Genomic DNA, 22,124 nt, shown 5'->3' with positions numbered 1-22,124 from the left:
CCAGATAAATGAAATGTACAGAGTGGACTGGAATATTTGAAATACCACTCTCTGTTTCCCACCCCTTTTTTCACAGCGTGAGCATTATATCATGGTTGTGTACATTCCAGTTAGCTGCAAGTGAGAAATCACTGCCGAGGTCGCTGAAATGTCAGTGCCACATACGCTGAGGACAAAAATGGATGGAATTCCCTGTTATAACTCTAATTATCAAAACTGGTGTGATACAAGAGGAAAATGCGTGTGTCCTATATGCTGTGTACTGCAGTCTAACAGAGACACTGGCTGGCTGAAAAGCCCTACAAACAAACCTATGCCATAACCTATTTCAGATTTTTAAACATTTCGTACGCCAGGTGAGTAAGTTTATTCTCTGGCACACATGTACGGCTTTATGCTGTATATTCACTGAATACTCTTGAAACCAGCTACGTGTTTTTTAAAGCTCTTTAGCTGAACCCTGTATGGTCTGAAATACCCAGGTAGTTAGCATTCCTGCCAATTTGATATGATTGAGACCTTTACTTGAACTGACCTCAGAAGGAATAGAAGACTAATTGAGGCAGCCCTAGTTCTAGCTCTCTAGAGGTGTAAAACAGTGCAAATGGTATCTGGTGCATGCATAAAAAGGTTTACATAGTGGAAGAGGGATATGGGAAGGAAAAGAAAGACTTTTCTTTCTCCCTCTCTCAGCAGCCTTTTCCCACCTCTCCCCAAAGCCTCAAGAAAAAATAATTTTATTCCTATCTTAATGTCATTGCATGATAAAATAAAAAGGGAAAAAAAAAAAAAAGGAAATGCACCCAAACAATGCAGAAGGTAAAATTAGGACAGTACTGGGGTGCCTCAGGGCTGTAATTAAAGCTATCTAGATAAAAAGAGATATTCTGCCTCAGATTTATGTTCTGAAGGGGGGGGGGGGGGGAAGACTGAAAGCGAAACACAGCAAAAGAAATTCGTAATTCCAGTGTATTCAACTCACCCATCAGAATCAACTCACCCATCAGAAGAAATGGCATTAATTCAGGTACCCAATTACTGTAATGTGGTTCAGAGCACCTCAATAGGTGTTTCAATCTCAAGCCAGGACTAACATTTGTAATCCTTTAAATGCACTTAAGAAATTGATGTTACAGCCCCACAATCTGTTAGGGGCCTTGCTTCCTGGCTGATTGCAAAGTATCCCACCATTAATTGGATCATCTGAATGTGATCCGCGTTCTGGTCCCCGGATTATGTAAGACTGACTTTGCTCTGACGCGCTGAACCAGAGGCTTCTTTTGCTGGATATTTTGACCCTTAATGTAGATAAGTGGTATTTTTCATCAATCTTAGCTTGCATTAAAAAAGGGAAATGTCAATTCAATGTGGGGCGTTTAACTTAATTCAACATCTTTTAATTTAATACCTTGGAAAAGTTAGTCTGTCTCCGACCTGCCGGAGACTTCTGCTGATGGAATAGTTTGCAGAGCGGGGCTGGAGGCACGTTGTTCCCGCTCCATAACACAGTCAGGTCCCAAAAGTCTCTTCATGCTTCATCCCTGTATGAAAGGGATAGAAAGGAAAAAAAAAAACCAAAACCCAAACGGCCCCCTGACCATGCTTTGCCGTATTGGTAATGAGTTTCCTCAGCTCCTTTGGACTGTTCCCTAATGACTGCTCTAAGTGCCTGAGGGAAAAGAGACAAAAAAATTAATTCAATGTTTACTGCCCTGTTTTCATCTTGGGCTTCAGGTTTTCTTGATTTTTTTTTTTTTTTTTTTTGGTGTGTGAATCAGGGTGCTTTGATTAATTTGCTCAATATTCCTAACGTGTTTTGGTGCTACAATAACAGCTGGTTTGGAAATCCTCTGCATGAACTAGACCTAGGATCCTATGGAAAACAGGGGACATTCTTTCTAAAAGAAGGAGGCTTTACCTAAAAAAAATGTATTACCAGAGTAGGTACAGGACATGTTGTAACACCTTTTTTCTTTTCTTTTTTTTTTTTTCTTGTACTGTATCATAAAAGCCCTCCTAGTGCTTCTCTTCCTGATACTGAATGCGTTTGTCCCAGTGGTACAGACAGAAATTCAAAGGTGACTGCAACAAAGAATTTTTTTTTTTTTTTTTGCAATGAAAATAGTAAGCTGCTTGGTTTTCTGGGCATTGCAACAAGCATGCGATTCATTTGAGTCTTATCGTGGCTTTGGGAAAACCATTATATGGCATGGTGTCTCTTGGCCTCATGATTGTTAGGAGTGAAGATGGTGAAGTGAAGAGAATAACATTAGGTTTCATGACCAAGGCTTGATATTTCTTCTGGAACTGATGGTTAATAATCCTGGGTATGGCGATGATTTCAGTAAAGTTAGTACCTGCTACCTACATATGCATCAAAAATCACTGGCAGAATCTGACTTTTTTCAGCGTTTCAGAGGAAGAGCAAGCTCTTTTCATGTGTGTCACACAGAGGCAGAAGCTCATAGAAATAATTTTGCAGCTGAGACTGGCTGACTTATGTGTCCTTTCTTTTGTTTTCTGCCAAGATCTCAGTCTTATTTTTCCAACTCTCCCCTCTCCCCCTTCTTTTGCAAGTAATTCAAAAATAGTGCCATACTGTGGGCAGGAAAAACTGCCGAGGCACAGCAATGGTGAGGGGGTGGTTGGACTTCATGTTCCACTGCCATCTTCTAGGCCGTGGAGACGTTTTTTTGAGAGGTCTTTAGAGCATTGCAGGTTGAGGAAAAACAAGCTTTTGAGGCAGCATCTTTCTGTTTCATGAGAAATGTTTGATCCCAAGGAGAATCGAACTGAAAGGGGTAGTTCTTGCATTTCTCCCACTCTCCTGCTGGCTAGGACCAATTCAAAGTCTGCCATGTAGGGGAAAAAAGGTCAAAACTTTGAGGCAGGGAGTTTAAATAGGAGGTTTAGGACAGTCTCGTTAGACGTCTCCTCCATACAGGTTTTGCAGTCGCTTAGGATGACACCCTGTGAGCTTTCTCAGTGTGTCAGAGAACATAGCTGTCCTCATCTTTGGTCCACACTAATTAGGTTTTGTAGATTAGCGGAATACCTAGGTTAGCCTTCTTGCTGGATTTACAGAGACAATAAACACAGACGCACAAAAAGGCTTTTGGTGGGAGATATTTTTGTGATCTTGACCGCAGATAGGAAGAGAACTGGTCTGGCGTTTGGTGTGAGCTGACTTTCTTAACAATTAACTGCGCACTGATCAGAAGGAGGCAGAGTTTCTGTTGCTGGGTTGGGGGTTTGGGTCTGTGTGAGGTTGCTGTTACTCATACAAGGTATGTGGCTCATACATAAATGCCTGACCTTGCTTTTTTTTCCCTTCTTTTTTTCTTTCTCCTTTCTTCCTGATATGAATTGAATAGGCAAGTAGATATATACAGTTCTGGTCAGCCTAATTGGCGCTAGAGGTGATACGGTGTTACACTAGGACAGGATAACCTTTAGGTTTAGGCTCCTGGCTGGAGCACAAGAAACATGCATCCAACTCCCAGCAGTTCTCTGACTGATCTCTTTAAATTGCAGTATGTATTGGTCATGGTGGTCTTCTCTCTCTGCACTCATACGCTCCTGGAGTGGGAGGATCTTATCTCGAACAATAGGTACCGCTGAACTGTAAATAAGAACCCTGGCTAGAGATTCCTATAAGCGGGTGACCAGCTTGCAGAAATATAATACTTTTCTACCAAGCGTGTTTCATGTTACAGTATTTGAATCTCTATGTTCTCCTTGAAACTGCCCCCATGGATGAAGAATGTGAGTTCGCGCTGTAACATTACACACTTGCTATACTAACATGCAAAGAGAAGTCTAAAGATGTACACTTATATATTATCCATGAGGGAATTACACCTACTTAAACTTAAATATTTTAACAGGCAGTGTTGAAGGAAGCTTGTTTGACCATCTTCAGACCAGGTATAAACAGAATCACCTTTCCTGAAGTGACTGAAGCCGTATCTACTTTGGCCAGACCTAAGTTTAGCTTGGAGACTTCCAGATAAGTACTAGTCTCACAACTCAGCTCATTCAACACCGATACAAAGCTCTTTTATGAAAGGAGAAATATAAAGCAATATAGGTAAGCCTATAATTATTTTGGCCACGGAACAAACATATTGTTTCTTCCTGCTTGGAAGGGCCTAACCTTCTGTAGGGAGAGTAGGATCTGTGATATCTCTGGTATTGATAGCGTTCCTACAGCAACTGCGTTTCCCAGCAAACTTTGTACTAGCGTAAGATGCTTCTGAGTTATTCCACTGTATGGAGGGGAAAGGAAACCTTTTGTAGCTTGTGGCCGTGCCTTCCTGGGCAATTGATTTTTAAACACAGACAGTGTATCTCAGGGTGTTTTGCTGTATGGAGTTGCACTGGAAGTGCGTCACTTCCAATCTGTTTAATTGGAGTGTTGGGTGACACTTCTCTGCTGCTTTATCCCTGGATAGAAAGCTGATCTACATTTTAGCTTTAAGTACACTACAAGGTTGGAAAGTAAAGTTGAGTTTGCAATGAAGTAGATATATTGGCTTCCCATGTTTTGAAGACAAATGGAGTCTCATCCATCGCTGCTATACCAGTATGCCGGTGCTGTTCCAGGCTGCTTTGCGTTAGGATTTCAGTTTGCCCTTCCTTCCTAATGGGGTCCCTTGGTGGAGAATGCCATCCAAGCGCAGGATGGATGAGATGCCCTAAGGACCTGTATCAGGCTTGCCTTTTAAGCAGTGCCTTGCTGAACTGTGAACTGGGCTTTTCTTGGAGTGCTGCGTGAGGATACGAATTCAACTTTGAGACAAAAAAAAGGGAACAAACACCACATACAGCAGCATATGTCAGCCTGAAAGCACACAGTATTCGATGGCAGTATTAATATGCATCTAAAATGATTTTCTTGTGGTGTCTTAAGTATTTCCCAGGGGCTCCTTTCTTTGTTCTAACTCCCTATGGAAGGGGCAGAGAAAAATGGCTGGTGCGTTCGCTTCGGCCACTGTCAGCGACAGGCTTGCAGCAGAATTAATTCTGTCCTCTCTAATGACCGTCAGTTACCTCATTGCCAGGGAAATGGCCCCCTCCATCCGCAGGATCATAGCAACTAAGTTTCGTTACGCAGGACAACACGCTTCTCTCCTCCAGGCTGCCCACAAAGGCTGAAGCGTTTCCACTTGCCTGTATGGCCGAGCGGCGCAGGTTTCTCTCTTCGGAAACGCTTACCTGTCCCAGGGTAGGCTGCGTATCAACAGCTTGTGTGTCCACTGCTTGGCATGTTACTGTTTCTGTTTTTTCTCTGAAAAGTAAACCTTGTGTTTCCTTCACAGTGTGGGGGGGAAAGATTTCAAAGAAGTGGGCAGGATGAAACAAACCCACGTGCCGTATTATCATGATCGTATCTTCACCTGGGCTTCTCGGTTCCCTGGGAAGATGTGTTTGCAAGACCAGGTGGATATGTATAAATACTGAATGTTTTTTGCATTGGGATGCATACTTTTTTGGGGTTGGACTCCTGCTTGAATTCATGAGTCCACCTTTCACGCAGGCCCAACCACACAAAATATGGATACTTTTCAAGGCAATGTTGATTAATTCAGCAAGTTCAGACCATCCTACACAGTGGTGCAAAACAAATGCCCTGTTTCTATTTCCCAAACTTGCACTTGCTGCGAACTTTACCTGTGCAATTAGTTGGATGCTGTTGCTAAAAGTGTAGGACAGAAGTGTCCTATAAGAGAGCGCTAGTCAGCATATTTTGATATGTTGTGAGTGATAGCTCACACATACTAGGGTGGGAAGATGAGCAAGTGTCTTTTAAATGGTTGATTTGGGTTTCAGTGTTGAGCCCAGCTGTTCCTTGAAACACTCAGTACAGTACAGTAATTTAGAGTGTAATGGTCTCATATAAGGAGGCAGATGTGAGTCACAGGTGAACTACTTCTGAGTGATGACAAGGGTGTGAGCACTCTCCCTGCCCCTGTCTTTCCCCTCCCAGTCTCTTATTCTCCTATATATATATATTTTTTTTTTTCTTTCCTCCCACCACCTCTTCACAACACAGGTAGGCACGTTCCAGCGTGACTCTGATGAGCCTGCTATGTACTGTCTTTTTTTCACCTTGCCTACCCTAAGAAACCCATACTGCCTCAAGTAGCTTTGAATGTACTGATAAGCATATGTTATAGAGTGAGAAGTGAAACGCAGAACGTGTCTCCACCCAAGATTTGGAAGTGGTAGGAAATGACCTCTTATACTTCTTTTGCTTTTTAGGTCTTTAAGCCCTAAGCCACCCTACATCTACTGTCCCTATAAAAAGCTGCATTTTAAAAGGCTTTAGGAGGCTTGCTGACCTTGCAACCTACTTTGTAAGGAGTCTGCACCCACAGCTATTAAACAAAATTAATTTCAGCACTTTTAAATTGTTAATCTTGCAAAAGACAACTTGCTTGCTCTCCAATGATCCCACAGGTCATCATTCTGTGAGCTGCAAGCCATCACCAGGGTTCATGGCTCTGACCATCATCAGTCTGCTTGTGGTCTTCCAAACGCCTTGCAAAATTAATTCCTCTGCCCTCCACTTTTACTCCCCAGAAGCTCTTTGAGAGCTGGGCACTTGGTGAGCTCTGTGTGTGTAGCAGCTATTCACCAGTAGCAATGCCACAGATTATTCTCATTTTAAGGTTACTCTATCCTAAATCAGTGCTTCCAATCCTCAACTCACGGTAATGAACTTTGAGCAGCAGGACATGAATTCAGGTAGGAAATGACACTTTTAGCCTTCTGAGTGTTAGGGTTTCTATTGAAAGGGCTTGTAAGCCCTACGTCTCTTGTAAGTTAAGTTTCTCCATACCCATGGGGCAGATGCTTTACCAGGTACTAATTTATTTTGAATCTTCTTAAGTGTATTTTTTCTGCCTGGCCATGAAACTTGGAAATGTTGCCTTTTTTCCTCCAGGTAGCAAGATGTGTGAATGCACTGGGGGTGGGGGAGAAAGTGTGTGCTGTATCTAGTATTATCATGCCTGGTTGTCCCTGCTCCTTCCACCTCTTTTGTCTCTGCCACTCAAGCCAATTTCAGCCATCCGCCGACTCTCATTTGGGATAATAGCCTCTCTTTTTACTGTTGTCTTGTCATGTTTGATTCGGCAGCACAAGGGTTTTAAATTAGCCAAAACGTTTGCATGCTGGGCTTACTCCGCTGCCACTACCAGTTGTAGAGCCACTAAACCACTTGATGCTGAAATTGATGATTGCTCGGAAGGAATAAGAAATTGTTGGTGGCTACCGGGAAGATTCATTCACGCCGAGCCCCTTTTAAGAAACCTAGGGGGGAGGGAGAGAGAGATTTCCTTCATTTTCCTGCTGCCTGGCTGGTGGTTGCATTGTGCTTGTGCCAGGTTCCTGCTGAGTGATTACAGCCTTGCTAGGCTGCGTAGTTCCTGTGATTTCAACATAAAAACAGAAGAAGAAAAATACAGAGGGAAAGGAAAGGGGGGTAAAGCTCCAGAGACTTGCAGTTCAATTCAGTAATGTAGAATTGTGATGTTTTAACTCACTGCCACTTTTTTTTTTTTAATCTAATTTATTCCCCCCAGCTAGAAGTTTACTTGTTAGAAGTTTTACCTGGTAGAAGACTCTCTGAATCGGCCTGCCTGAGTTGGTGATGCTAAACCACAGCTGGGCTCTAAGCAGTTTTTAATAGTCTCTGGATTAAAAATGACCCATCATTAATGGGATCTGGGATCACCAAGAAACTACAAAACTGCTAATAATACCCTCACATCCTCTCCAAAATGCCTTTTACTTGTTTATATTACTGTTTAAAGATATGGTGGGCCAGCATTTACAAGGGAAAAGAAGATGACAGCGCTTGAGAAACTGTACAAAGAGAAAACAAATGAAGCCATAGAATTAAACGTGAATGACTAGGGTTGTACAAGGGATATAATTATATTTCAGAACTACATACAATCACATATGCAAAGTGAGAGAGGCATCTTTTATTTCCATTGAGTGGATTTGGTTTCTTTTTGAAGAGAGAATATGTTTTGGCTTTTGTTGTTGTTTTTGGTTTGGGTTTTTTGGGGTTTTTTTTTGGTTTTTTTGTTTGGTTGGGTTTTTTTTAATATTCTAGCACTAGCTTCTGGGTTACGGTGATGATAGGTAGTCAAATGGTCAGAAAAGGTCAGTAAGAGTCCCACGTACAATGGCTCAGGATTTCCAAGTTGAAAGACAAATACTATCTAACAGAGAATGGTACCAACTGTGATTTACAAACAAAACAACCAAACAAACCAATCCAAACCCTCTATTAGCCATATATGCAAGTTCCCAGACAGTTAGAAGCACGGCTTCAGAGATATAATTCATTATACAGTGTCATAAATAAGACCCTAAATATAACACAGGTGGGAATACGATTGCATAGCATCCAAGCCAAGAAAGATGTTCTCATTTGATCTAATATTGCTAACATTATTATTAGTAATATTCTAGCACTTTTTTCCTGATTACTAAGCCACATGTTCTCTTGCATAAGATGCCATTTTTCTGCTAAAAAAAATATCTTGTAAATTTGAAGGTGTTGGCATCCAACTTTATGTCTCTCTTGTATGTAATAAATTGTGAAGAAATCATGTGAATGACTAAAGCTCTAAAAATACAAATCTAACTAAGAGGCCGAATCTCTGGGGCCCAGCAGTGGCGTGCTGTTGTGCAAGTCTAGCTCTAACGGCTTCTGTCTGTGCCAATTAACAGTAGATTGGAAAGCCAGGCGACCATGATGGGTTTAGTCCTGTTATCTGTCTCTAACTGCTGCACTGCTCAGAATTGCTGATTTCTCTGCAGAATCATGACAGATGTATTACAGGAAAATGTATTGGTCGAGTAGCTAGTGAGAGAGTTAATGCAAAGGATAATAAGTAGCTAAGGCGATGTCCTCCAGCAGACTTTGATGTGGTTTGATAATATATGGGATGGGTCAATCTGCCCTATTAGCAAATGTAGCCAGTTTATGCTCTACATACAAACTAGAGATTTGATAAAGCACTAAATTAGTTTTCACAAGGTATTAGATGTTAGATACTTAATGGGATCATCATGCTTTTGCTACACTTGGTTAATATGTGTTCTGTAACAAAGCATGCGGCAGCATGACATTTCAGCAGGAAAGGAAGCGTGTCTTGTGACTGAATCACGAGTCTGGGAATTATAACGTCCAGGCATCGCTTGGCTTCCGAATTACCGTCCGTCTGATTTACCAGAGAGGTTTCTCTTTCCACATCTGCAGAATGGGACCGTGTCCTTCCCTTTTCTCTTTGCCTCCTCGTGAAGCTTAAGCCACCAATGCTTATAAAGTGTTTTGGGTTGTTTTTTTTTTTTCATCCTTGGATGCAAAGGGTGCAAGTAATCATAATTCTGTGAAGTGCTTTGGTTGTAAGAGACTAATACTGTCCCACTCAGTAGGTGCTGGGAAATTCCCTAAACCTGACAGCAGAGAATTTATGCGTTCAAACACATTTGAATAAGAAACCTTAGCAGAGTGTGAAAGGAGAAGCTCTGGGTTTTGATGTAGTGCCCCACAACCACACTCTGCATTCACTCTGTGTCGGTGTTCAACTAGTATTTAAAAGGTGAAGTAAAACCAATAGTTCAGTGAAGCTAGCTATATTTTTGTAAAGCCAAAAATCCATTGGTAAGATACGTCACGTGGGGACAACGTCCTTGCCTTCGTACACTTGCAGCCATTCTACTGGTAGGGAACATGAGCAAAGAAAGCGACCTTCCTGGGGCCGCATAGTAAGTCAGTCTCTGAAACGGGTCCTCAGTTTGAGCATTCCCCTTATCTGAGCTGATGTTTGGTCCTCTAAAGCAGGCTGCTGCTTTGATTAGCTGGAAACAAATTTATAAGCTTGTTTCTTCACTATGGAAGAAAGGGCTGTAAAATTACCTTTTTTTTTTTTTTTTTTTTAACGTTCTGTGGTTTTTGTCTTGTTAAAGAAAAATCTAAAACTGCTGACAGCAGTGTATGCCCACAGGTACCTTCAGGAAACTATGCTTTAAAACCCATTAAGCATTTTGTATTTATCCCATGAATCAAATTTTTTGCTAATTTTTTTTTCCCTGTGTTTACAGATACTGTTCTTAATTACGTTTGAAATGCATCATCTTATTTTCCTTAACATCTTACTACTTATGCAAGTGGCCAGTCCTGAACGACCACGGCCAGGCTTTGCACTTCTCCTAGCGTTAGGGAGACATTCCTACCTTTTCGTCAAATGCAGCAAGAGTGTCCTATACAAAATGATCCTGCTTGAAAGGATAGAAGCCGCATCCCAATATAGATCACAGTGGAAAATGACTCAAAATTACATGACAGCTTCTCCCCCATTTGCCCCCCTCCTTCCCTTTCTCAGCCTGTTTCCCAGTTGGGCTGCGGTAAGAAATGCGTTGTGTATTGTGACATTTTAGTTTACTGTTACTAATAATCCCTTTGCATCTTTCATTAGCGTGTTATTTATAGGATCGCAAAAGGGCATCGGTATCGCTCAGTCTCTGAGGTGGCGCTGCCGGTGTCCCAAGGACTGAAATGTTTTTTAAAAGCGCTGGGTCGCACCCTGGTCTCGGCAGCAGGCTCGTCTAGCTCTGGCAAAAGCCTGTGCCACACTTTGGGCTGAAATCCCACGTTTTAAAACCCGCTGAGGCCAGCGTGGACTTCGGATGCTTGTATAAACAAGCAGACTTTGCCTCATAACTCCTCCTAAGCCTGCACCTGACGAGCTACTCTGAGCTGGAGGACTGCGTTTTCCCTAATAAATTCCTTCTTTTGAACCCACTTGTTAGTCAAGCGTTGTGCACACTAACTACAGCGAGGGCCCTGGGCATAAATTACTCTCGCGTGGCACTGTCTCCGAGCAGCCCCCCAGTTATGGATTACTTTGTTCTCGACTTGACAGGAACATAATTAGAACTGTTGATGAAATCTACCAAATTGTTCCTCCGTGGCCTCAATGGTCAGGAAATTTGGCTGAGTCGTATTTGTCACCGACGTAAAGGCTCTAAACACTTCATATTAACTATGTTATTAATGTGCCCTCTAATCTGTCCGTGAATTGGTAGCACTTGGAGTGAGCTTGTGCTCTAATAGCACCTTGTGATGAATACATTGTAATGCTGTTAAAAAGTTTCTGGAGGGTGGGGGGGAAAAAAACACCTTAATAAAAAGTGAACATTTCTAGGTTATTTCTTTTCTCTGTATGTGCATTTTTATGTTATACAGTTTTGTTTTGTTTAACTGGAGATTCATTTAGGCTTTACATTGACAGACCGTTTTCTGTTCTATAGGATTTGCTGACATTTGGGCTGTTTCATTGCCAGAGGAGGCTTTGTGTGTCCCAAAGGAAGTGAGTGATCTGGCCATAACAAATCCTGCCAAAATATTTTAACACCGTTACGATTTTCTAATGCAATGCGTAGTGAATGTGACTAGAAAAGGATGGTGAGTCCACGAAGGGGGTTTGCTCCCTCTCCTCTGCGATTTGTCTGGTGGAACGAGCACGCAGGAGCTGCTGGGGGTGGTGGGAGACCGCAGCCAGCAGTGGGGGGGTTGTTTGCCTCCTGAAGCGTATCGCTTCAGACACAGCAATGGCTCACGCTTAATCTTTAAGCCAACCTTTCAAATTTTGGTCCTGCTCTTGAACTTTCTGAGAGTCCAGGGTGATCAGAGACAGTGTTTTAGTTATGTTAAATAAATGCATTTTGGCTGCTGTAAATGTTCAGTAAGTGAAAACAAGGAAACACGTGTTAGACGCTTAGAGATGAGAGAAACATTAGTGGCTGAAGGTCCTAGAAGGTGACAAGCTGCTGTCTTGGGTAAAACAAACTCTTCAAAACAAAGGGCGATCTCATACTTCAGTATGCTTTTGAAGAACACTAAGGTGGCTCTTAACTATATAAGCGACTGTGCTTAGATAAGTGTTAGAACACAAAAATAAGAGTTTTCACATGTGGCGTTCAGGGGATGAAGAGAATTCTGACAACCTAATGTTTAGCATAGAGCTGGAAGTATGGGAAAACAATAATTTAGATGCCTGAGCTATTGTCTAAAGCAGCAGGTAAATTAGCTTCTGTTTTTCTAATAACTCGGTGTTTTGCTTATCTTAAATTTAACACCACCCACTCACCACCCCACCCCCACCCCCCAAAACCAAACCATGGCTGAAGTTAGTATTTAGTAAACAACTTAAAAGCTAAAAACGGCAAGCAGTTCAACATGTGCTGACTGCAGAATATTGGCCATCATCTCTTGTGCCCAACATATACCATGTTGGATTACTGTGGCAATTAGCTTCGGTACCAGGGTAAACTCATGTTTCCTTGGCCATTTTACATTCACCTACTTAAGAATAAACAAAGTAGCTGACCATGTGTACCAGCAAGTTTTGCTGAAGGGAGGAAAGCTAATGAGAAATAGAAAAGTTGAGCACGACTGCGGCTTTGGAAGTTGCTCCGCATGAGCAGATCCTTCCGCTTCTACCGAACGGTCCCAAGTTTCTGATGGGTTGAGCTATTTGCCCCTGACCTGTGTTGTCAGGTGCTCAGATGGACATAAATAAAGTCAGGCGTTTCGCTGTTGATGGTGTTTCCCACTTGGATGTTTCTCTATTTGTTTTTGAATACTGAACAGAATTGCAAGTTCTCATGCTCATCTCCTGCGCCCTCATTCAGTTTTTGCTGGGCTCACTCAAGCTGCCTGTGGCCACTCTGTGTTATTTCCCGGGTCGCAGGGACAATGATGCCGTTACCAACAGGAGGGGAGCGGTAACCTGGGAGTTAGGACTTACTTTGAGACTTCATTTTATGATCTTAATATCTGTAAATGAAATGGGAATCTAACTCTGCACCTTTCTCATGCAAATCAATCTATTTCTAGTAATGAGCAATTTAAGGGTTGTTTTTTTTTAATATGTAGTTGCCATCTCTGGAAATCAGGATCAGAATTCAGGATGCTCAAATTAGGTGTTAGTGCATAGACATATTCTGTTGATGATTCTATTATTAGAATAAAGTAGACCAGTACTTTCCCTGGATCTGTTTCTTTTCACTGCTTTTTTCTCTTTTTCTTTTTCAGTTCATCTTGTCTAAGTTTTTCTTCTATTCTTTAATTTCACCCTTTAATTCATTTCTACCAAAGCTATGGGATCTTGGAGAGCTTTCTAAATAATTATATCTTGTTACTTATTTGCAGTGTGTTCAAAACGGAATTATGTTTTCTTTCGTCATAGTCTTGTTTTATCACAGTTGTAAAATGGGACGTTATTTGGGGCATTCTTACCCAAAAGCATGCTTTATGCTGTCCTGGCTGTACTTCATCTGTCTTTCTAACATGCATTCGCTACTAAAAAATTTTCTTTAAGTGAATGATTATTGTATTATCCTTGAATGTTACTAGTTTTCTGGGTTTGGGGGTTTTTTCAGTTTCCAGTGGGAATGTCATGATATGCGTCCTGTACATACAAATCTAACTTGTGTCATTCAGTAGAGCAAAATGCATCATGAGCAGAGCTTAATCCTGATTTCACTCTTTGTTTAAGAGTTGGAAATAGAATTATTTTTGTAGAAACCAAGGTGCTTACTCAAGGGGGGGGGGGGGGGGAGGGGGATGGAGATTTAATACCAGAATTGGACCCTGGAATATTAATTTGATAAAACTGTATGATCTTACCAGGTCAGCTGTGGAGAGCATATGCTAATAGACGCTCGTGTTTGAAATCAGGATTCATAGTTAATCGTTCTAAGAAATAGACTTATCACTTCATAAACTCTAGGAAAGACTGTTTTCTTTTCCAAACTTTTAAATTACTCAGCCATTTTATACATTAAAACCCAATTATAAATTACAGGGTATTTTGAAGAATTTTCAGAGCTATTTCTTTTAGGAACTGCAAATAGACTGAGGCTTTAGCACTAAGCAGTTCATATTCTCAGCTGCATCTATTGGGTTTTTTCTAACAAAACAGGGTTTCAAGAATGTTCATTACCAGACTAGCAAGTACAAACCCCAAACAGCCAGTACCACTTTGAGAACATGCGACATGTTCCCTAAAACTAGCGAACTGAAATCCCAGTGTGGCTAATGAGCTCCAGAATATAGCTTAAAAATACTTTATTTCCTTTTTCTAAGAAGGTAATGACCAGGTTAAAGTAAAGGTTTATTCTATCACCTCTCTTCTGCCATGTTACGCAGACTGCATGCAAAACACATTTGGAGAGAAATAAAAATCAAAATGTGCTGCAGGATTTTAGGGAATGAGCTCTACCTGCTACTGAATGGAAAAGCTTGTTTTAAGCACCACCTTCTTGGTTCTCAGGGCCAGCTTAATACTTGAGCTGGACTGGCATACATCAGTGGCATTCTCCTTCTGAAAATTGCCTTTCCTCAAAATGCATAAATCCGTACTCTTTCTCAGAGCATACAGCAAACCTGATTTGACAGAGTCCAACTATGAAGTTGCATGTTACTTGACCCATATGAAATCATGACGTTTCCAAAAAATATACTGTCCAAAGCTACAGAATAATCTCTCAGATTATTCATTTGGATGCTGGTTTCTCAGCAGAAAGGCATGTGTGAATCAGATCACACCAATCTAGGTCAGGAAATGACCAGTGTCATTGTATATAATGCAGTAGCTAAGGAGTGCATTATAAGTACGAAGACCGAAAAGATGCACGACACTTGCGCCGTTACAAGACTACTTACTAAAAGCATCCTTCTACTGAGCATAGCAAGCTGTTCCCACAGCATTATTCACCTGTTGGGAATTAATAGGACGGTGTTTGGTAAACGTTATATTCCGAAATCAAGGCTTAGCTACCCATGGATGGCAAGGAGTTGAAAAGGAGGTTCATAAGGTGGAAAAATCCTCCTTCAAAGGCCAAATAAGAGCGAGAATAAGATTTCAGAATCAGAACCTGCTTTCTAAAGACTTCTGTGGGCCCAGGATCCCCATATAGGAAAAAATAAAGCAGTTTGCTTTAACAAAAAGAAATAAAAGAGCACTAGGCAATTGCTCACCCCTCTCACTCTGTATCGTGCAGTAGAGCTGAAGTTAAGAGCCTTCTCTTCATGAAGAGACTGTATGAATGAAAGGTCGCAAAGATATTAGGATTTACTGAGTAAAGTCATACTTGTCAATAGCTTCTCTTGCTAGATATTTAAAGTTCAAGTGCTTGTTTGCTTTAGTTAAGTGCTCTGAAGTGCTTTAAAAAGCATTGGCCCATTTATATAAACAGAGAAACTCACTGATACTCTTCCCAGTCAGAGCGTGTTACCCAATATTTGGATATCCTTCCTTGGGTCTGAAAAAGATTTGCACTAGCAACTTCTAATACATGTGAATCTTTGTTAATGGAGTATTGTATTGTATTATATTATTCGATCATAGACATTGCCTATGTCGAAACACAGTTTCTCTGTTGCACGCAACCATGAGGAAATAGAGGGGAGTCAGTAGCTCAGAAACTTATTTATCAGAACTTAAGTGTGACTTGAGAGGAAGAATAAGCTGGAAACCTGATTTCCTTTTGGAATATTTGCAGTAGAGAATTAATACTTACACCTCTCCCATATTTTTCTTCCTCTTACTCAGCTGTGCTAACTCAGGAATCTCTTTGGTTGCCTGACTCTCAGCACTAAAGTTTAAACACATTCTCAAACCATGGGAAAATCCTGTTCGCACACATATGACCACTCACAGAAAGAAAGGAAACTGCCAACACTAATTGGTAGTGAAGGTGAAGATTGGGATGGTATTTATATGCTTCCCCACAGTGTTCCCTACCGGTGTTGTAGTGCTTCCCTACCAGTTGTTCTCATGGTAATAGCTGTACCATCACAACTTTGCTCTTCTGGAGTAATGTCCTTTTAACCTAATGATACTGTTATGACACCGAAAGCCTAGGAATGTCATAAAATTGTATATTGAAAGTTATCCTCTTTCATATGTAGAAAGAAATAAGCATTATTTGGAGGAATCACTGGACATACCTTATCCAGTAAGGTCAAGGCAGTTAGCTCCAGAAGAAAAAGTAACTGAATACCATCAGCAGCTCTCCCCCCAAAATGCAGTGTAATGTGAGCAATAGGGTTGTAGCTGGGTGCTATCTTAAAACTAAAATGGCATCCTTAATTTAAAAAAAAACAAGTTTGTCCCAATAATTCTGATCTGCATGTGTTTTCTTTTTCCCTACCTCATGTACTGTCTGTGAGATTCAGGAGGTCTCATACGCAGGTGGATTTAGAGCTGTTGCTAATTTAAACTGCATTTAATAAAACACAAGTTTGAGATATCTTACAAATCAGTGAATGTGGCATAGTTTGAAGATTGCTTTTGTCAAGTTTGATTAGCTCAAAGAGAAACCTTTTCTAAATATTGGTTGTGAGATTAATCAGGCAATGTAAGACCTTGAATTATTCCTCATCACAGGAAAACAACGTAATGTATTATCTCATTTGATGACTGGGAAAATGTAACTTTTGAGGGTTTAAAATTTGTGTTTTAAAGATTGGACCCAAGGAAAAACTTTCAGACTGTTCTTTTTTTAAACTGACTTGTAATTTTCCATATTATACTTCACTTTCTATAACGTATTCCCATATTACAAGCTGATAGTACCAACATCATTACATTGAAGGATGTTCTCATTATTGACTCCATTCTCAATTAATTATAAGTTTGTCATGTCTTAATGAGTAAGATTAAACTTTCATATTCCAAATATATGTCTCACGTTGCTTGCTTAGAAATTTTCTAAAGAAGGTGGTTGAACCATTTCTCTGAATGAGTACGAGGAAACAAAATATTTCTTGTGCACATTAAAAAGTGTTTACCGTATTTACCAGCACTGGTAGAAAAGCTTTAGTAGCTCTGTGCTTTGGAACAAAGTATTGAAATTTGGGCAAAAGCTTTCCTGTTCTTTTCTAGCCTTCTCTGTCACAAGCAGTTGTTGTCTTCACTAAAATAAAGCCTCATACAGGCATGTGTTATGTCCTGTAAAATACAGGGTAGCAGAAGGAAGAGTAGCACTAAGGTATTTCAGGCATACCCTAATTTTCACTGGGTGCTCTTTATTCCTCTTTAATAAATCCCTGCTTCCTTCCATAGCCTTTTTTTTTTTTCCACTTTCCCCCCAAAATGAAATGGTACTTTGTACTTGTACTTAATTGTCCTGTCTTTTAAAACCATGGTATGTTTGCAGCAAAGCTGCTGCCACCTGTGCCTTTCAGATTCAGATTTGGTCCAATGCAGCTCTGCAGGGCATCTATCAGGCTTTCTCTCCAAAGTTCAGTGTGCATTAATAGACCCTGTTTATTCATCATATTTTCTAGCAGAAGTTTGATGTTCATTTGTCTTTTATTTCCTTATGCAACTTAACACCTTTCTCACTAGTACGGATCAAATCCTTTCTAAGAACGCTTATTCTTTTGCTTATGTGCCTGCAAAGTATACAAACAGGATGGATGTATTCTAGCCATGTTGTTGCTGGACTGTTCCTGCTGATTTCAGTATGGTTAGGATTTTTTTTTTTCCCTATCTATCAATAATAATTAGATACCTGTAAGCAATAAGCACCAGTAAGTTTGGACTTTGTGTCAGTAGATGGGCATCACAATATGGGTAGGTACTGGTATCACGGCTGCATAAATCACAGCAGGTTCTTACCAAAGCAAAGCAGGTTCCTTACCAAAAAGAAAATCTTTCATTAAATATGTTTTACGTTGCCTGTTTAGTCTGTGTCGAATTAAAACAGTGACCTTGCAATTTGAATAGCAATGTCAACTGATATTACAGTTTGGCTAATAACACGAGCATGATTTGAAGGGGGTTGGATCAGCATGTCCCTCACCAGGTAGAAACCCGAAGTCCTGGTAAATGCTCGGCAGCAATCTACACCCCAGGCCATTTCTCATGAGACCTGTTACTACAAATAGCATGTAGCTACATTTGGGTATTCGGGTTTCGACAGGATGTGGTTGCTGCTCTTTCTCACTTACCAGATGGCTTTCCATGTACCATCACCTGTCCTAGTGCTCCTTCGCCTCACTAACAGAGTTGTGACAAGAACTGTTGTGATGGTTGTCAAAGCTGCTTTCTGCATGTGGCCACCGTAATTATCACATATAGGCACCTTTATTTAGCAAGTCCACGTGTATATTACTGTTGCAAATGTCTTATGTTTAGGTACATATCTAACCCGTCTTTGGCGTTGAGATTCTGCAGCATAATCGTAGAGTTAAACCTGCATAAAACCCGCTGGATCTCAAGATCAGGCTTCGTATGTCTGCATGGTATGATATGGTATGGTATGGTATGGTATGAATTTCTTCATACTCCTGTTTGGAGGAACATCTATAACTCGGTTGTGGCTTTGCACTACTTGAAAGTAATTCAGTAATCTCATGCATGGCAACGGAAGTTTTATGCTACACGTCCCCATCACCCATCCTCATGCACATTTTCTACATGTATCATTATTATCATCAGCATCTGTCTTTTGAGTGATGATTTATTCGTCTCTAGGTCTCTGTCCCTTTACACAATAGTAGATCTAAAATTCCATCTGTCTAGAGAGAAATGCATGATCTCAAAGATTTAATACTGGTTTCAAAATTTTATTGCCAATAACTAAATGTGAAATTGCTTTAAATTAACCAGTAATTACTTAGAATGAAGTAGGAAAGAGTTAAAAAAAAGAATTAAAGAAAAAAAATCCCTTTCCCAGGCAAACTGGACCCCCTCCTTCCAACAAAGCTGTTGCAGGAGGTTTCAATGGTATGAATAAATGCATTTCTTTTAACACTTTTGTTGTTTAAAATGCTGTTGTTTCATCTGAGGTGTGAGGAGATGTGCTAACCTTGTCAATGTGGGTGCAGTAGAGCAGAAATGATAACTGTATATACTTTTTTTTAACAAAAATACTGAGTGAATGTGTGTGTGTGTGTGAGAGAGAGAGAGAGAGACAACTTATTTAAATCCTGAATACAGTCAGACCTCATATGCATTGTTAAAAAAAAGCCCTAAAGAATTGCATATGGATTAGGGGGATGAATATTCTATTATTTCAGTCTGTTCTGCTGATCTTCTTATTGTGACTTTGCGCTTCAGAAATCTGCCAGGAATTTGGCTTTGCTGTACTAGGCAGTTATTTTAAATGTGTATCAAGCACTTGATAGTGTATGATTTGCGTGCTGTTGCATTCCCATTCCCTAAATTTTCCACCAATTTATTACTTTTTTCATACTGTTTTAATATTTCAGGATGATGAATATATACAGCATCATTAAAGGTAAATAAAAAATGCATGAAATTAAAAATGGAATATTAGATGTTTCTTTGCTGTAATCCCTAGGTCCAATAGGAATGAAATGTCTCTGTTCTGTCAAGTAATCCCTAAACATGATTAGGGACCTTGTAGTTTCCACATAGCCCACATAATATTTGTCTCATATAAGCCTATTTATGTAAGGTTTGAGTAAAAGTTGTTATTAGAAGACCTATAAACCTATTTTACAATTCAAAAAGATATGCTTGCCTCTTAATCTCTCTACTTTTATTATTTTGCTGGAGATGGCAATACATCCTTAATTCATTTCAGAATTCTGTTACATCTTTTGGGTACTTATATCATGCATTAAGGATCCCAATGAAATGTATTTTTAAGACAGAGGACTGAGTTCAACAGTTCATCTACTTGTGTAGCTTCTCCTTAAATCCGCGTTGGAAGGGGTGTGCACCTCTCTCGAGGTCTCTTCTTCGACATCCAGGTTTAATCTGAACTGGGGGTCAGGAGATGGAGAGATTGTTTTTCTGATTTTGGGGAAGGGGAGACGGAAAGAGAGAGAGGGGATTAATTGTCTCTGTTTAAATTGTGTGATAATATATTCTCAGTGATGTAGGCGCTTCTGGCAGCATCACAGAAAGTTTTGTAAAACAGCTTTTGATTTGACCAGCCAATAGCAGAGTTTTAGGGAGAAAATCTAGAAAGAAGGGAAACGGGGAAAAGTTTTGAATGACAAAAGAATAAGACAGGAGAGACAATAGCTGCTTCCAGCTGTTTCTTGTGACACAGTTGTGTTGGGGATGCAACAACCCAACGCTTCCCGTTCCCTGCCTCAGCTTCTTGCCTGGGCAGCAGAGATGCTGTAGTCCCATCTTGTATATTGTTAGGCTGAATTCGTTAATGTTCAGAGGTATTCCAGTTCCACGGTAACACAAGGAAGATCAATAAAAAAATAAGAACAGTAACTTACGTACTAATATGGTTTGAGTAGACATTCACTAAGAAAATATTTTCTAATGATAGCAGGGGTCAGCTGTGGCAATTCTGTATTTCTTATAAGGAAGCTTGAGACTATATTAACCTTGGGCTATCTACTCAAAACCCCTGTGGAAATACACCTGTATCGCTTCCACACTGCACTGAAATGTTACTTTTATTTCATTTTCGGCAGTTGGGGTGGCATTTGAGCAATAGTTCTGTTCTTGTATTTATGAACTGAGAGAAGCAAAACTGCTCGCTGCTGAGCCCAGGGATCCTCTTCCAGGAAAACTGAGATCAATAACTGTTATCAAGTCTTCATTTATAGGGAGTGTTAGATGACCACAAAGTCCTGATGTTCATCAATTAATAGGGTGCGCTTAAAACCAGCTGTCTGCGCCCCCGACCTACCATAGTCAGAACTTTTGATCTTTGCTATCATTTTAAACAGTCACTTTCAGTGATTACAATTTCTTCTTAACCGGAGATACTGTATTACAGCGGTGCCCGTAAGTTAAAGGTAAGTGATGTTTTCCGTCGCCAACTTCCTCCTTCCTGCTAGCAGTGGAAGGTAGGAATGAGATGATGATATCTGAGGCTCGTTTTATGATCCAAAGAAGGGAATTACAGTTGTTGTTGCAATTATTTTTGTGTTTTGGTACTCAGCAAGAAGGCAAATGCACACCCCAGCTGGAGCAGAACAAACCCTGAAAACTGAAAATAAAAGCTGCACGCAAAGGTGCATTTTCAGATGCCTTTGTTGCCTCAGTTTAAGTGGAAAAGAGGGATTTGGAAAAGAGAGAGCTTAATTTAACAAAATAATATTATGCTTTCGATCCTTAAAATGAATGAATTATTTGGATACTTAGTGGTATAATGTCTTTGAATAATGCTGGTACTTAAGATAGAAAAAATGATATTGTGAATGTGCTGTTCGCCTCTTACGATGTTTTTACCAATTTGGCATTTATGGGAAGCAATATCATTGTTGCAAAGTTTCCAAATTGCTTTTTACACAAATCCGGAGGAATTAAATCTCCTTCTTGTTATGAAAATGAAGTGATGTCTTGAGACACTGGCATATTAACGCAAATCTGTAGAGACAATAAGCCCAATTCTCCTTGCAGTTATTGTGTCCACTCTTAATCGCTCCAAGAAGATGTGTTGGGTATCAGCTATCGCACGACAAAGTAAATAAGCATATGCTTAAGTACAGCATGCGAGCGGTAGCAGAGACATCTCATAGGACCTCTTGTGCTTAAAAGTAAGCCCACGCCTGACCGCTTCCATGGCGAAGAATTTAGCCCACGACATGGAGTAGTGTGTGATGCAGGAATAATGGCAAATTATGTAAATTGTGAGCCTTCAGAGAGAACATCACAAATCAATTTCAAGCTCAAAGAAAATAACGTGAATACGAATTGGTGTAGGTCATGTGAAGACTTTGGGAGACGGCGTACCGTGTGGTGCAATGCAGATTGGGCCAATTGTGGAGTTCTTCAGCAAAAGCCTGTTGACGTTATTCTGGTTTCTAATCAGAACAGCTTCAGGAAGGGCCACACATTTTGTCTGAGAGGTGGGAAAATATAGTGGTACAGATCGTACTACCACCAAAAAAAAAAAAAAAGACATTTAGTAGAAATAGTAGTAATGCTGAGCTCTGAACGAAGGCGCTAGGTGAGAACTGTGCCTGGCTGGCGAGCGTTTTGCTGGGTCCTCCCCAAAACCCTGCTCAGCCATAGCTGCCGACAAAGGTGGCGTCAGCAGCGCTGACTCAGGGAGCAACATGTGCATGTCTGAAGGACTTTTGC

General features: G+C 40.5%; 1 protein-coding gene across 12 annotated transcripts in view; it reads left to right on the top strand.

The window, feature by feature from the left end:
* The window catches only part of ESRRG (estrogen related receptor gamma), a 410,058-nt gene that overhangs the window by 160,811 nt on the left and 227,123 nt on the right, over positions 1-22,124 (top strand). For 4 of the 12 annotated variants that reach the window (XM_076334574.1, XM_076334586.1, XM_076334581.1 and 1 more), the window contains one exon: positions 11,338-11,396. The exons of the other annotated variants lie outside the window; for them this stretch is intronic. In XM_076334574.1, the coding sequence (XP_076190689.1) occupies positions 11,338-11,396 (59 nt within the window). The remainder of the gene's footprint in view (positions 1-11,337; positions 11,397-22,124) is intronic. 12 annotated transcript variants of the gene reach the window in all.

Source organism: Aptenodytes patagonicus, chromosome 3, assembly GCF_965638725.1.
Source record: "Aptenodytes patagonicus chromosome 3, bAptPat1.pri.cur, whole genome shotgun sequence".
Classification (NCBI taxonomy): domain Eukaryota; kingdom Metazoa; phylum Chordata; class Aves; order Sphenisciformes; family Spheniscidae; genus Aptenodytes; species Aptenodytes patagonicus.
Note: the sequence above shows the minus strand (reverse complement) of the source record. Positions and strands in the feature narration are given on the sequence as shown.